General features: G+C 36.9%; 1 protein-coding gene across 4 annotated transcripts in view; it reads right to left on the bottom strand.

Moving 5' to 3' along the window:
- Positions 1–2120: 2120 nt before the first annotated feature.
- The window catches only part of LOC141448354 (putative fatty acyl-CoA reductase CG5065), a 70323-nt gene continuing 59878 nt past the window's right edge, over positions 2121–12565 (bottom strand). For all 4 annotated transcript variants that reach the window (XM_074116695.1, XM_074116696.1, XM_074116698.1 and 1 more), the window contains exons 3-9: positions 8657–8905; positions 5942–6087; positions 5724–5833; positions 4753–4945; positions 4417–4656; positions 3622–3879; positions 2121–2400 (exon numbers count right to left, since the gene is read on the bottom strand). In XM_074116695.1, the coding sequence (XP_073972796.1) occupies positions 2253–2400; positions 3622–3879; positions 4417–4656; positions 4753–4945; positions 5724–5833; positions 5942–6087; positions 8657–8905 (1344 nt within the window). In that variant the 3' untranslated portion in view covers positions 2121–2252. The remainder of the gene's footprint in view (positions 2401–3621; positions 3880–4416; positions 4657–4752; positions 4946–5723; positions 5834–5941; positions 6088–8656; positions 8906–12565) is intronic.

The following is a 12565-nucleotide window of genomic DNA, read 5'->3' as shown; positions in this document are numbered from 1 at the left end:
GATCAGGAAGGTTCGCTGATTGTTATACATATTTCAATTTCAGCACTTATTAAACTGCGCAGTCGTAAATTAAAAGTTAACGATTTTTTACTTGAAACGCAACGAGGGCCTAACTTAAAAGAAAAACAAAACAAAATAAATTAAAAAACCTGCTCCATTCATTCTTCCCCCTTTTCATTCTAAAGATATTCTCGACTCAAAAACTAAAAAAAAAACAAACTATAAATAGTAATTTCCGGTCATGTTCTATGTAAAATAAGTTTTCGTGTTTTATGTAAAGAAAAAAGAGAGAAACGAACAAAATTAAGTCACCAAACAATTCAGAAAACCGTCTGTGAAATGCAACTATCTGTTTGCAACCGTTTTGGTTTCTAATAAATTGACAATTCGTGCAAAAGCTAATTAAAAAAAAAAATAAATAAATAAAAATCTCAACATTTAGGCATTAATAAGAACTATTAAAATTGCTACAGTTAAATTTACAAAATCTCCTAATTTGAACAATGAATTTGAATGCAGTTATTAAAAGATTGTACTATTTATTATTGATAGTAAAATTTGAAACAGAAATCAAAATTAATTAAAGATTCGCCAGAAAAACAAAAGTAAAATATTTTGACAAAAAAACTATTTTGTTTTGGGACATTCTAATTATCTTCCAATAATTTTAAGGCTCACCTTTAACAATATACAAATTCTCTTATTTGTAATTTTTTTGGGGGGGCAAACAATGCCCCAACATTAGAAAAACTAAAATAAATTATTATTATAAAACAATTGAACTAAGAAAAAGATATTAAATTAAAGCAGTTCTATGTTTAATTCAACATTTTATATGATATGTTTATTGTTAACTATCTATACCGATCTCTCTGGATGTTTGGCCAGGGCAAAGATCGATCCTACACATCCTAATGCCAGCCAGCAGAGTTGGCACATTTTTATCTCTTTGCTCTTCTAGGACCAATCCTACTTTTTTGAAAAGGGTTTCCATAATTTACATTTTTGAAGGCTCGTACACACACACACACACACACACACAGCGACAAAGTTCCAGTGATGGGGGAAATGGATTTATGTGGATTCAACAAACCCACCAGAGCGAACTCTGGCTCAGTTCAAATCTATGAGTCATGCGATTCATGCCGAAGATTTGTATGGGCTTAGGAGTGACTATGTCTTCAAGGTACCACGTGAACGTACTCGGAATAAGTCGCTTTTCTGAATAAGATTGGTTTGAAGAGGCGTGAACTATACAAGTCTCAGCCAAGTGGTGTAGGAGTATATAGGCTTCCTTTTTAGAGGGAAGAAGTGGGTGATTAGGCGCCAGGGAATGATAATCCTAATCTACTGGTATCCCTCTTAATAGGAAGATAATTCTTCAAGACTTGGCCACAAAAAGTATATCCTTCAGGCTGTTGAAGAATTCACCACACCGCAAGAAACCGCAAAGTACCAGATCCTAAAATGGTGTTCCTAACCATTGTATTAACTATAGAGAGACTTAGTTTTCGTACAGATTAAAAATAAAATTGTCTACGCTATTTCAGAGGGGCCATCGTGGGAATTAACGCTGAAAAATGTTGTAGAGCCTACCGCGATGCCACATTTGAGTGTGTACAAGTCTTGTTCAATAAAGATGTGAACTAAAATTGAAGTCAGATTACGATCAGATCTGTTAAAAAAAAACTGTATCTGTTTTACTAAGAAGTATAGTTCGTTTAAATTTAAAACATTGTACAATAAAAAATGTTTGAATTAGACTTAGAATCATTTTAGTACTTCTATGTTAAATATTATTTTTAAAAAAAGTAATAATAAAATAAAAAATTCAAACAATTGTTCAGGAGAAGAACCATACAATATTTCTCTTTTTGCTCGCCGAAACAATTAAAAATCAATCTGGAATTTCTCCTTTTTAATTTTTCTTTTTTAATAGTTAACGCTCTATTTTTTTTTGTATTTAATTAATTACACTTTTTTAATTATTTTTAATAAATATTTATTAACAGGCTCTGCGAAATAAAATTATAAAAACTATTACAGACAAAAATTAACTTTATTATTTTTTTTTTTACTTCAATTTTATTTAAATATGGTAAAAAAACAAAAAAACTCTCTAATTTATTATTTATTAAAAAGGAAAACTTATTTAGCGCTAAGTATAAATTTTTTTTTTGTATTTTTTTTCATTTTTATAATTTTTTTTTTTATTATTAATTTATTTTTGAGCTGTGACTGGTACAGATTTTTCATAAGATGGGCAGCAAGCGTGCTAGACGAAATACCAAATCAAGGATGAAGTACCAATATCTGCGTGCGGTGGCCGATCGCAGCATCACGAAGCGCCAGATCATTAACACGAACAGGACTTGTGTAATTCGATGTAAGTAATAAAATCTGTAACAAAGTTCATGGATAATAATTAATCAATTAATTCAATAAATAAAGAACAAAAATTGATTATTATTGTAAAATAAAAATCTGGTATGACACTGACATGACTTTTTCATACTACTATTCTCAAGGTCTAAACAAAACTAATTTACTTCTAATTCCGAACATTTAAGACATAGCTAACTCTTACCAATATTGTGCCAGGTTGTAACCGCACTTTACTACAGTCGCAATATTTTATAAAAGCTAGAGACTGGAACGAATAGAACAATTAGAGAGCGTTCACCATTAAAAAGAAAACAGTGAATCCACAGCAATACTCATCATTAAGTTTAAATTATTCCTCATGCTGGGTACTGCCATAAACCAAGGTTACTTCATTAGCTTATCTTTTAATCTATCTAGGAGTTAGCGTGATAGCACTTCCAGTGCTGCTTTTGCTCCACATCATCCTCCAGAATAAGGTGTACTGCCATGTACCTACTTCTTGCAACAAACAGCTTGTCTTGATTTATGACATTTAAATCTTTAAACCGCGTAACATGATGAAATAGATTTTCATAATATATACGGATATGGGTCCAATGCCTGCCTTACCACTTTAAACAGATGGGTAACCTTACAGCAAAGCTTACCCCTAATCTCACTACGAGAACTGTTCTAAAAAGGAATTTTCATAGAAAAATGATAAACGAAAGAAAAGCTATAAAACTATTTGTGTGGGTGTGTTTGTGAACTTTACAGAGATCTCAATTTGAGTTTGTTTTTTTTGCAGTTTTTTCGTTGTTAGGGTTACGGTGGTGGATACCAGCTGATAAAAGCACTTCTCCACATTTAGGGGAGCTCAAAATCGATATCTGCACAATTACAAAAATAAAAGAAAGCAAAAATTATAGCCAAAAAAAAAAGCCATTGACAATTCCACAGTCTTTTTTTTTACCATAACTATTTGACAAAATTGACCTTTCGAAATTCAAAATTTTGAGAAAGGTCAATACACTTTCGAGCTGTTCTTGTTTTGCTTGAGCCAACTACACATCAACAGGGTAAATTTTAGTCGAAGGTGGAAATTCAGAACTACATAACATTTCTTGCTTCAGGACTCTCAGACAGATTCTCAGACTGTTTTTTTAAACTACCATACAATGTAAAATGATTTGAGTAGTTAAATTTAATCAACAAAAATCAACAAAAAAAAATTATATTTAAAAAAAAACAACTTACTTTGAAAGCTGTTTCCTTGCTTTTGGTATACTACTAGGCGGTTCCTTAAATATAAATTGCCTAATGCCCAAGATGTAATCTTCTAGATAAGCTGGCCAATTAATTTGTCTAACATCAAACGGATAGGTTATTCTGTCTTGCAGTGATAGCATTGAATATAAAGTTAAAGCATTCTCATCCATGAACTTCCACTGCCTCGTTGAAAAGTATGTTAAACAGGTGGCAGCTTTGTCTAATTTGTTTTGCACCCGAACCATTCTGAAATATGTTTAGAAATTTTGGTTATTACATATTTTAAATTTGGTAATAGTAATAGTACAAAACTTAAGGATTATGGCATCCAGTTGGAGAGTAGTTTAGTTTCTTGCGAGAAATGGTGGAGCTCAAGTCTTTACTAATAGTCGCTGATCAGATCAGTAATCTAGGCCAAGTGGAAGCAACTCTCAGAGAAGCTTGAAAGGGTTCTCCAGGGCTGAGTTGATAAGGAATGCGCTCCAGAGCTCATTGCCCAGGTCCGCAACAATTACCATCTCTGACCGGAACCTTTCTTAGAATCCCTTACAAAGAAGGAGCAGTCCAAGGAAAAGTATTGGTATTTCAGATGGGACAAAAATAGGACCTCATTGAGCAGGACATAATGATTCCAGCAGATTCTAGGAGAAGCTCTAGGAGAACTTCAGGTTAAAGTTTAGAAGTCTGCTACTTTCTTGTGTGACCTGCTGCCTTCAAAATCTAAAAATCATCGGAATAGAAACTCTGAGCTGAATTGAATTCTCTAAGACCAATACTACTTACATGGGTTTCTTGCCAGCCATCCAACTAACAGCGTCTATAATGTAGGCCGGCAGGAAGTGCATCGTGTATTTACATAACGAGTTGACAAAGTGATTGGACCGGCACGAGCCGTCCGGATACCACATGAGATCGCCCAAAGGATGTTTCCTCATCGACAGGAAACACTGGCGTACAAATTCTCTCCACGTAATAGGCGCTTTCTGTCCAGTACAACAATTGTAAACCACTATACCGTTAGGCCTGTAAAAGAAACAAGAACAAGGTCGGCATTAATTAAGATTCCAATCAGAAGAAAACCAAATTTGTAAAACACGAATGTGACAAAAAAAAAAATACTTGGCTGTTGCGGTCCTCCAAGCTGCACAGATCATGAGGTTGATGACAATATCCACTGGCACCAGATCGGCGATCTTGTCTTCGTGACACAGCATCGATCGGAAAAAACCTTTGCCAGCCGCGGCTATTATTCCTGTCGGGCCGTTCCAGTTGTCCACCCATCCGGCCATTGGCTCCTTTACCGACGATATTACTGCGAACAATAACGCAATGCATTTCACCCAATCTTTTTCTAATCGTCCATAAAATCCGGTGTGGAACACGTCAATGATTAGCTGATGAAGAGGAAATCTTATAATCGTTTCCAGCGGAAATACAACCTCTTATTTCCAGCGATTCCCAAATTCTAAAGGAGGTTGCGGCTGGAAATGTGTTGAGTTAGATGAAGAAGTGTTAGTAGCCGTAGAAGATTTATTTAGCGTACTTTAGAGGATGGAATCTACTCATTGGGAAAACGTTTGACAAAGTACCCAAAGTGACGCCAAAAATTTGGGATGTCACTCACACGACTGTCTTTTACAACTTTGCTCAAAGTTTCAACACCCGAATCCCCTTCAAACTCCAAACTTTTGAGTCGCAAATGTTGCCAGTATTGGTTGTAGATTTCTAAGTTTGAATCGCAGGATTTTGCGAGAAAATGTCAAAATGTCTGTCCGATAAAAACCTTTTCCAGTAAAATGGCACTTCCGTCCAGCTGATTTTCAAATTTAGAATTTCAGTACCACATTTATATCAATGCAGGTGGTAATGCAGTAACTTAACTTCGGCACTTTAGAGGGATGCTTAACCCCCCTATTCTAGAAGTGCTTTTAATAGAAATTTCCAAAACATATGTTTCATTTAAACGTTCAAGATCTATAACTGTAATAAACCTTCTAGGGCACCATCTGCTCGTTTCTCCCAGTAGAGAACGAGAAAGTAACCAGCGATTCGTGGAAAGGCCACGCCCTTTTCCTGCTTTATTAACTCACCTATAGATGGCCGGACTATCGCTACAGGTAGATTGCCGCTTTCCTTTAATAGCATATGCTCCGTCAGTGCTTTCGTAAATGTGTAGGTATTAGGGCGGTCCCCAATCAATCTGAAATCATCACAAAATTTAGTTGTTTTTTTTCGGCCAAAAAGAAGGGATTTTTATGGATTATCAGCAAGTGAGTTTTCAGCTCAAAAAAAAACATTAAATCCTTACTTGGGTGTGAGAGTTTGGATTAACTCATCGTCCATCCATTCCATGGCTTGTATGATGTGCTCAGGATCATACGGCGGTGGGTAAATCTCCTCCTTAACTTCCAATCGATCACAATTACAGTAGGCGGTAGATACATGGATTAGAGCCTGCAAAAATTTTCGCAAGATTAATTGTTTTTATAATGAAAAGTGATATTTTAAATCTTTGGTAGGGAAGTTGGCTACGCATTTCTGTAAGGTTCTTGGCAAATCCTTCGGTTATCCCGGCCAAACAATACAAACAAAAATATATTACCTCTTAAAACGCACAGTAAACGATTTTTTTTTGGTATGGTTGCAAACAAGTGGGGTTTAGGGTATCCATAGGCAAACTTTAACTTCCTCCTTGCACATTCTCACACACACTCAGCGCCACAATAGGATGTAGGCCAACGGATGTAGCTTTAGGTAACGTACCATCCTACCCAATAGCACTCGATTTTATTGTTTTTAAGAGTGCTTAAATCACGAGTCTCAAGCAAATTAGATTTTCCCAATTTATTTCTGTTTCTATCTTTCTTTAAGCAAGTCTTTCCAGAGGCCACATTCAGCGCAAAATTCTAGAGTCTGGCTCAATTGCCCAGGAGCCACTCTCCAGAATTAAGAGTCTGATTACGTGGACGGGTCTGGAGGGTGAGCTCTAAAGACGGGGAGCCACAATAGATCCATAGGGGTCGCGGTGGCGTAGGCCTTAATTAGGCCTCTGGAGAGTGAGGCCGTCCTAATTTAATCTATTCTATTCTGGCTCAATTGAGTCCAGGCTGGGTTTAAATAAAAAGTTGAGACTGAACAAGCTGAGAACTCTTCCAGGAAAGCCTAACTGATAGTAATCACATCATGGGTAGTATCATTATTAACCTGGGTTTTTTTTTGTTTTTTTTTAAAAAAAATAAAGATTCCAGTGATCCAAAAAGATAATCAACCTTGAACTGCGATCCTTTCCTAACTTATCCCATGAACTCAGCAAGAATGGCGGACCAACAGGGGTAGGAATGCTTGGGGAGGAGAGTCTTTGCTGCGGTTATATTTAAAAGAGAAAAGGTTAAAGGTGAGACTAACACAGAGAGAGTCTGTGCACCGCCTACATTCACTGCACTCGGTGGCTGTCCCAACTTGAATGGGCTTCACTACGAACCACTTCATTCATGGCAAACCATCTCTACGTACATCTTTTTTACAACGCTATTCAAACTCATTTGCTTTCCTTTACACCAGATGAAAGTAAGATTACCGGTCATGCTGGCGTTTACAAATTTAGCTTTCACCCAGAAAAATCTGTCAAAATTTTCTTCTCAATAGTTTGTAAAACTTACGCGGCTTTTCCTTACTGCAATTTACAAAATTACATTTTCTTAAAACTTAGCACTTGTACTAAAAAGTTGACTTTAGTATGCTGCTCACTTCCTCCTTATTGACGTCAAAGCTAATAAATCAATTATTAGGATCCTAATAAATCAATATTACCTTTCCACTCCTAAGCGATACTCCGAGAATACTTAAGTCCTAACTTCACTTGAATCCTGTTGTTAACTGCTTAGCTACAGAAAATATCCACAATCCGTTCTAGTTAGAATTGTTCAAAGTACTGACGTCGGACTTACGAGAAGAGCTCAACTTCACCCAAGAATCTAAAGCAGTTTTTAGATTACGCTGACCACTCACTCATACTCAAGCACATTTTGTAGAAACCCCTTTTCGAGCTCGGAAACTTTTTAAAATGAACATTTCTGATGATCGCCCATAAAAAAAAAACAAACCCTGCGAGGTTACAAAACTTGCTCATCGCACGTAAATAAGGAAAAACATTGGTTGTGGAAAAAGAATAGTACGATGGTGTGACAGCCACCCCCGGGGACAGCAACCCTTCAAAAGAGAGGGAGAGCTAGGGAGACTCCTGCAGCTCTATTTGTGTTCTGGCCAACTTTACAGCTTCCTTTCGGACCGCCTATCAGCGCCGCCATTGTGTGCTCGGCCGCCATTCTCACAGTACGTGCTCAGTTCTGTCTGTCTATCTGTCGAAATATTCACCAGATGGCGTGCAAAGAAATCAGGTGTGCCAACGCGCCCGACTACTCTCTGTGTTCGAACTCACGAAACTGGACATTACACTGAAAGTAAAGAAGTAACCGCCTATTTTTTTTTTTTTTTTTTTTTTTTTTAAGGCGGGGCTTAGCATTCAACTACCAATTAGGCGTCGTGGACGGAGGCGGAAGGCTGTAAACATTTGTTTCCTAACCAATAAAAAGTAGCAACACGCGGTATTCGAACTTCTCCCACACGCTTCGTAATCACTACACCAACACCTGCTTTAAACTTAGTTTTGTATGGATCACTTGTTGTGTCCCTTTTCGATGAAAGGTACAGAATAAGGATAAGCTTGATCTTGTTCGTCATGTTCTATTGGCAGCGGCGGGACTGGGCATCGCCCAAAACACAGTTACAGCTCCAAAACCTATAGACTCTTTGACTGGATTGTGCGGAGATCCAGTCGGCGAGACGCCAACTTAAATCAGCCCGGAGACGCCTACCTAAAAAGCATTTCTGCGGTACGGGTAACCTAAGTCTACTTAAAGATCTTAAAGGTCCCTGATTCGACCTCATCCTCCTTGCGGGCCAAGGGTGGTCAAACAAAGCCACTCACACACTCTCTATGGATACAAAAAAACTTTCTACTAACCTCCAAGTTCATCATAGAGTGACAGAGGTGTACTAGGCGTTTAGTTCCTAACATGTTGATGGTGACAGACAGTTTGAGCGCCTCGTCAAACTTGACGGTAGCAGCAGAATGGAACACAATGGACACAGTTTCGGCCAACAGTCTTTGGTCCGCCTGGCTGATTCCCAGCTCTGGTTCGGTGATGTCACCCTGGATTGGTACAATTTTCTGAAGATCGTTTTCCCGTTCAACCTTCAGCTTCTGGAACAACTGTAAACAAAAGTCGGGGAAAAAAAAAATTTCATTAACACAATTTGGATTTACAGGATATTTCAGCTTATTGTTATTAATGCTCGGGGTGGGGGGGGGGGGAGCAATGTCGCCAAAGAAGTTTACCATCCCACAGAACTTGGAGTAGATCCTTCTCTTCCATCCAGTCTCTTGTTACAATACGATCATCCTTCTTCTCCTTCTTGTCGCAAAGTCCAACCATCGTGCCCTTGTAAGAGGGCTTGACACCGGACGTCAATCCAGGCCCAGCCATATCGATGAAAACCGTACAATATTCTGAAACTACACTCCACGAAAACCTGCTAAAAGGTATTCATGCCACAACTGAAGAATTAAATATTATAGGCGATCAAATTAAACTTTGACGGAACACAATTTCTCTCAAGATTTAAACCGCAATTGTAACCTCCCATTTTTTTTCAAAACTAGATAATTTTATTTAATATTTTACTTCAGGTACGTATTTCATTTTCTCTTGGAAAAAATTTTCTCAAAACATCAGAAAGGTTTCTTTCCCCACCCCCCTACACTTTATCTAAAAAACAGGCGTTGTAATATTAACATTTTTTTTATTTTATTATTTAATTTTTTCTCAGCCTTTTATTAACGGTGAACAAACAAAGAGCGAAGTATTAAGAACACCCTAAAAAAGAGCTTTTCGAAAATATTTTGATGTGAACACTCGAAAATTCATCAACAAATACATTTTATTCGAACTCGAATTCAATTGGTAATAAATTTTCTTTTGAAAATTTTGCTAGAAAAAAAATCTTTAAAAAACTGACAAAATTACGATAATAGACAACCGGAAGTAAGCTGTACAGAATGATTCGAAGTTATCTGTAAATTTCGCCAAAGGTTTCCTTCGAATTTGAAAGGAAATGTTCCTTATCCTAAAACTTTCATTTAAAATGTTTTCTACTGGAAATATTGATTTTAATGAGGAATCCATGACGTCACGCTTTCTGCAATATTATATTTGTATTAAACAAGCTTTAATATTGAAATCATTTTAGTGCAAAATTTGTATATACGTATTAAGAAATTTAATTTTCTTTTATTGTAAGAACAAGTCATGTGAATCGTCCAGATTCTTTACTTTCACTTACTCCATAATAAAAGGAAGTACAGCGATCGTGCGTATTTTCAGTTTTCTTATATTTTCATAGTTATCCTTTCTGTAGATTTTCTGTGTACGAAAAAAGTGTTTATTTTAACGATTTTTAGTCTCGTGTTATTTTCGTGCGTTTGTCCCTTGTTCTGTCCTGCACGGATGCTCAAAGAACTTGAACATCCTGCAAAGTTCATGAATTGTTATTTCAACTTTACTCGCAGCTTTTGGACAGAACAGCCATTCTACGTTTTACGAGGTTTTTCCTTTTTTCTTTAATTTTGGGAGGAGGGGTATTTTGATGAGACCAATTTTATAAAAATTCGATTTAGATCCTTGAAAACAAAGTTTCCTGTTTAATCGATTTACAGGAAATGTGATTCATTCAGGAGAGGGAGCACAGGATCTAAGAAACTAAGAATGTAATTTTGTAAACTTTCAAAAATAGCACGAAAAGCAAACCACAAGGTAAAGAAGAAAATTCTTTGGGAAAAACAATGAAAACCAAATTATATACACAAAACAATATTTTTGTTAAGACGACCAAAAATTTACAACTATGGCGGCACCAATAAACCGGCGGCGATAAGTGGTTCAAGGTGAGTGCTTCATTAGCAGCGATAAGAATTTGGACAGGTGATAATCACTATTCTACACGTTTTTTTAAAGATAACTTTCTCTACCTACAAGCCTGTAGAGTCTGGCCACTTTCTACATTCTGTTAAACTTGGCATTTTTAAAAAACATATTTTTTATTTTTTTTTAAAATTATTTTAAGGCGCGTCAACATCTAAGGTTATTGACGCCCGGAGCTTTTTTCAGTGTGCACTGTCGGCCTCCGGACAGTTTTCTCCCGTAACAGTCAACACTGTCCATCACTGGACAGTGAGCTGTAAGAAGCTCCTAGGAAGAGAAAATCTAAGGGTCAGCTGCTGGATTCGAACCCGGGACCTCCGCGTGGGAACATATTTTTTTTATTATTACTAAGATTATCACCAGGTCTAGTACTACAAAAATTTCACTTAATGATTCTTAAAATGGACCATTTGTTGCCCTTTATTCAATTAAAAGGTATTAATCTTTCATGTTTTCACAGGCACCACCACGATAACCTCCAGAGCTGTTAGTGACAAGGTTAGCTTTTGGAAGAAGAATCAAGACTGGGAAGTGCTTGCTTTCTTGATCTGACTTTTTTTTTAGTGAATTGTTCCGGAAAACAAGTAAAGCACAAATGCTACAACTTTTCATTTGCGGAAATTCATTTAAGGAAAATTGATTGAGAGCAACGGACTCTCCCCACCAAAGTGCTTTTTCAGTGTGACGTAGGGCCGCCTTATCACTTCCACAACTTAATTAGAAAATAACTAACTGAATTTCTAAACATGAAAAAAAACAGGTTGTTGCCCATACCGGAAGTGGGCAGTTAATTGAACAGATAGTTTCGGTTATCAATTTTGAAAAGTAAGAGATAAAGTTCCTTCTCTGAAGTTTACCCATTTAAATACTTTCCAACGGCTGTAAAATAATTATTACTACAAAATTTCTTCCGAAGTGGAAGATTCTGGAAGACCCAGAAATACGACTGATTCGAGTTTTCTTTACAGAGAATCTAGTGATGAATTTGTAGCAATATTCTATTCAAGTATTTCTTCTTGCATGAAGACGCAAGCTACAAGAGAGTTTCATTATTGTGCATTGCGGTAAAAAGAAGTCGCATGAGTGATTGGTTACTCCTGGAGTTATCGCCTAACTTCGTCCTTGAAAACTGAGCGGATTCTGGAAATCTGAGGCGTCAGGTCACCCACGTTTCCTTTTATGAGGGTCAACTAAAGAAAAATCTAGAGGAAAAGTTTATGCTAAAGAGTCTTGGCGATTGTAAGAAAATATCAAGACTCAATCTGCTTGATTAATAATTTGTGAAGAAGGTGTGTTGTTTATCAATGAAGATGAGCCGGTAGGGTTGCTGAATGAGGCCTAGTTTCAGCAGTAGGCCGCCAGACTGCAGCACTGCCGAGAACCCGGGGTGTTTTCTGTCTACACCCACTGTCCCAATGCCACACCCACTTTTGCAGCCTCTACTATCACAAGATCTGAAAATCTTTTATGTCTCGTTTTACTAGACCTTACTGCTGCTGCTAGTAGTAGCCGGAAGTAGTTTTTAAGATTGCAAGCTTTGCAAACAGTAAGCCTCAAATCTTATAATTTGTTTGGGATCCTCCATCGCAATCAGATCAGAACGGAAGTTTGCATTTCACGTTGGGAATTTTCCACTTTGTATAGATTTTTACTCGTGCAGTTTTCGAATTTGAATTTACACCTGCAACATCCTTTTGGAGGCCCCGTGAAATACAAAGAAATGAGAATTTGAAAATTGGTTTATATTTACCATAACTCGGAGAAAATCGCCGTATTCAAATTTGATAACTGAAACCTTGGGCTCTTTATTTGACAGAAGACTTACTAAAGAGAATTAGAACTCAACAGACGCTTCCGGAAAAAAACTGGAATGACTACCCAGGCAACAGATC

Source organism: Rhodnius prolixus, unplaced genomic scaffold, assembly GCF_049639745.1.
Source record: "Rhodnius prolixus isolate KJV_2025 unplaced genomic scaffold, Rpr scaffold_19, whole genome shotgun sequence".
In the NCBI taxonomy this organism is placed as follows: domain Eukaryota; kingdom Metazoa; phylum Arthropoda; class Insecta; order Hemiptera; family Reduviidae; genus Rhodnius; species Rhodnius prolixus.
Note: the sequence above shows the minus strand (reverse complement) of the source record. Positions and strands in the feature narration are given on the sequence as shown.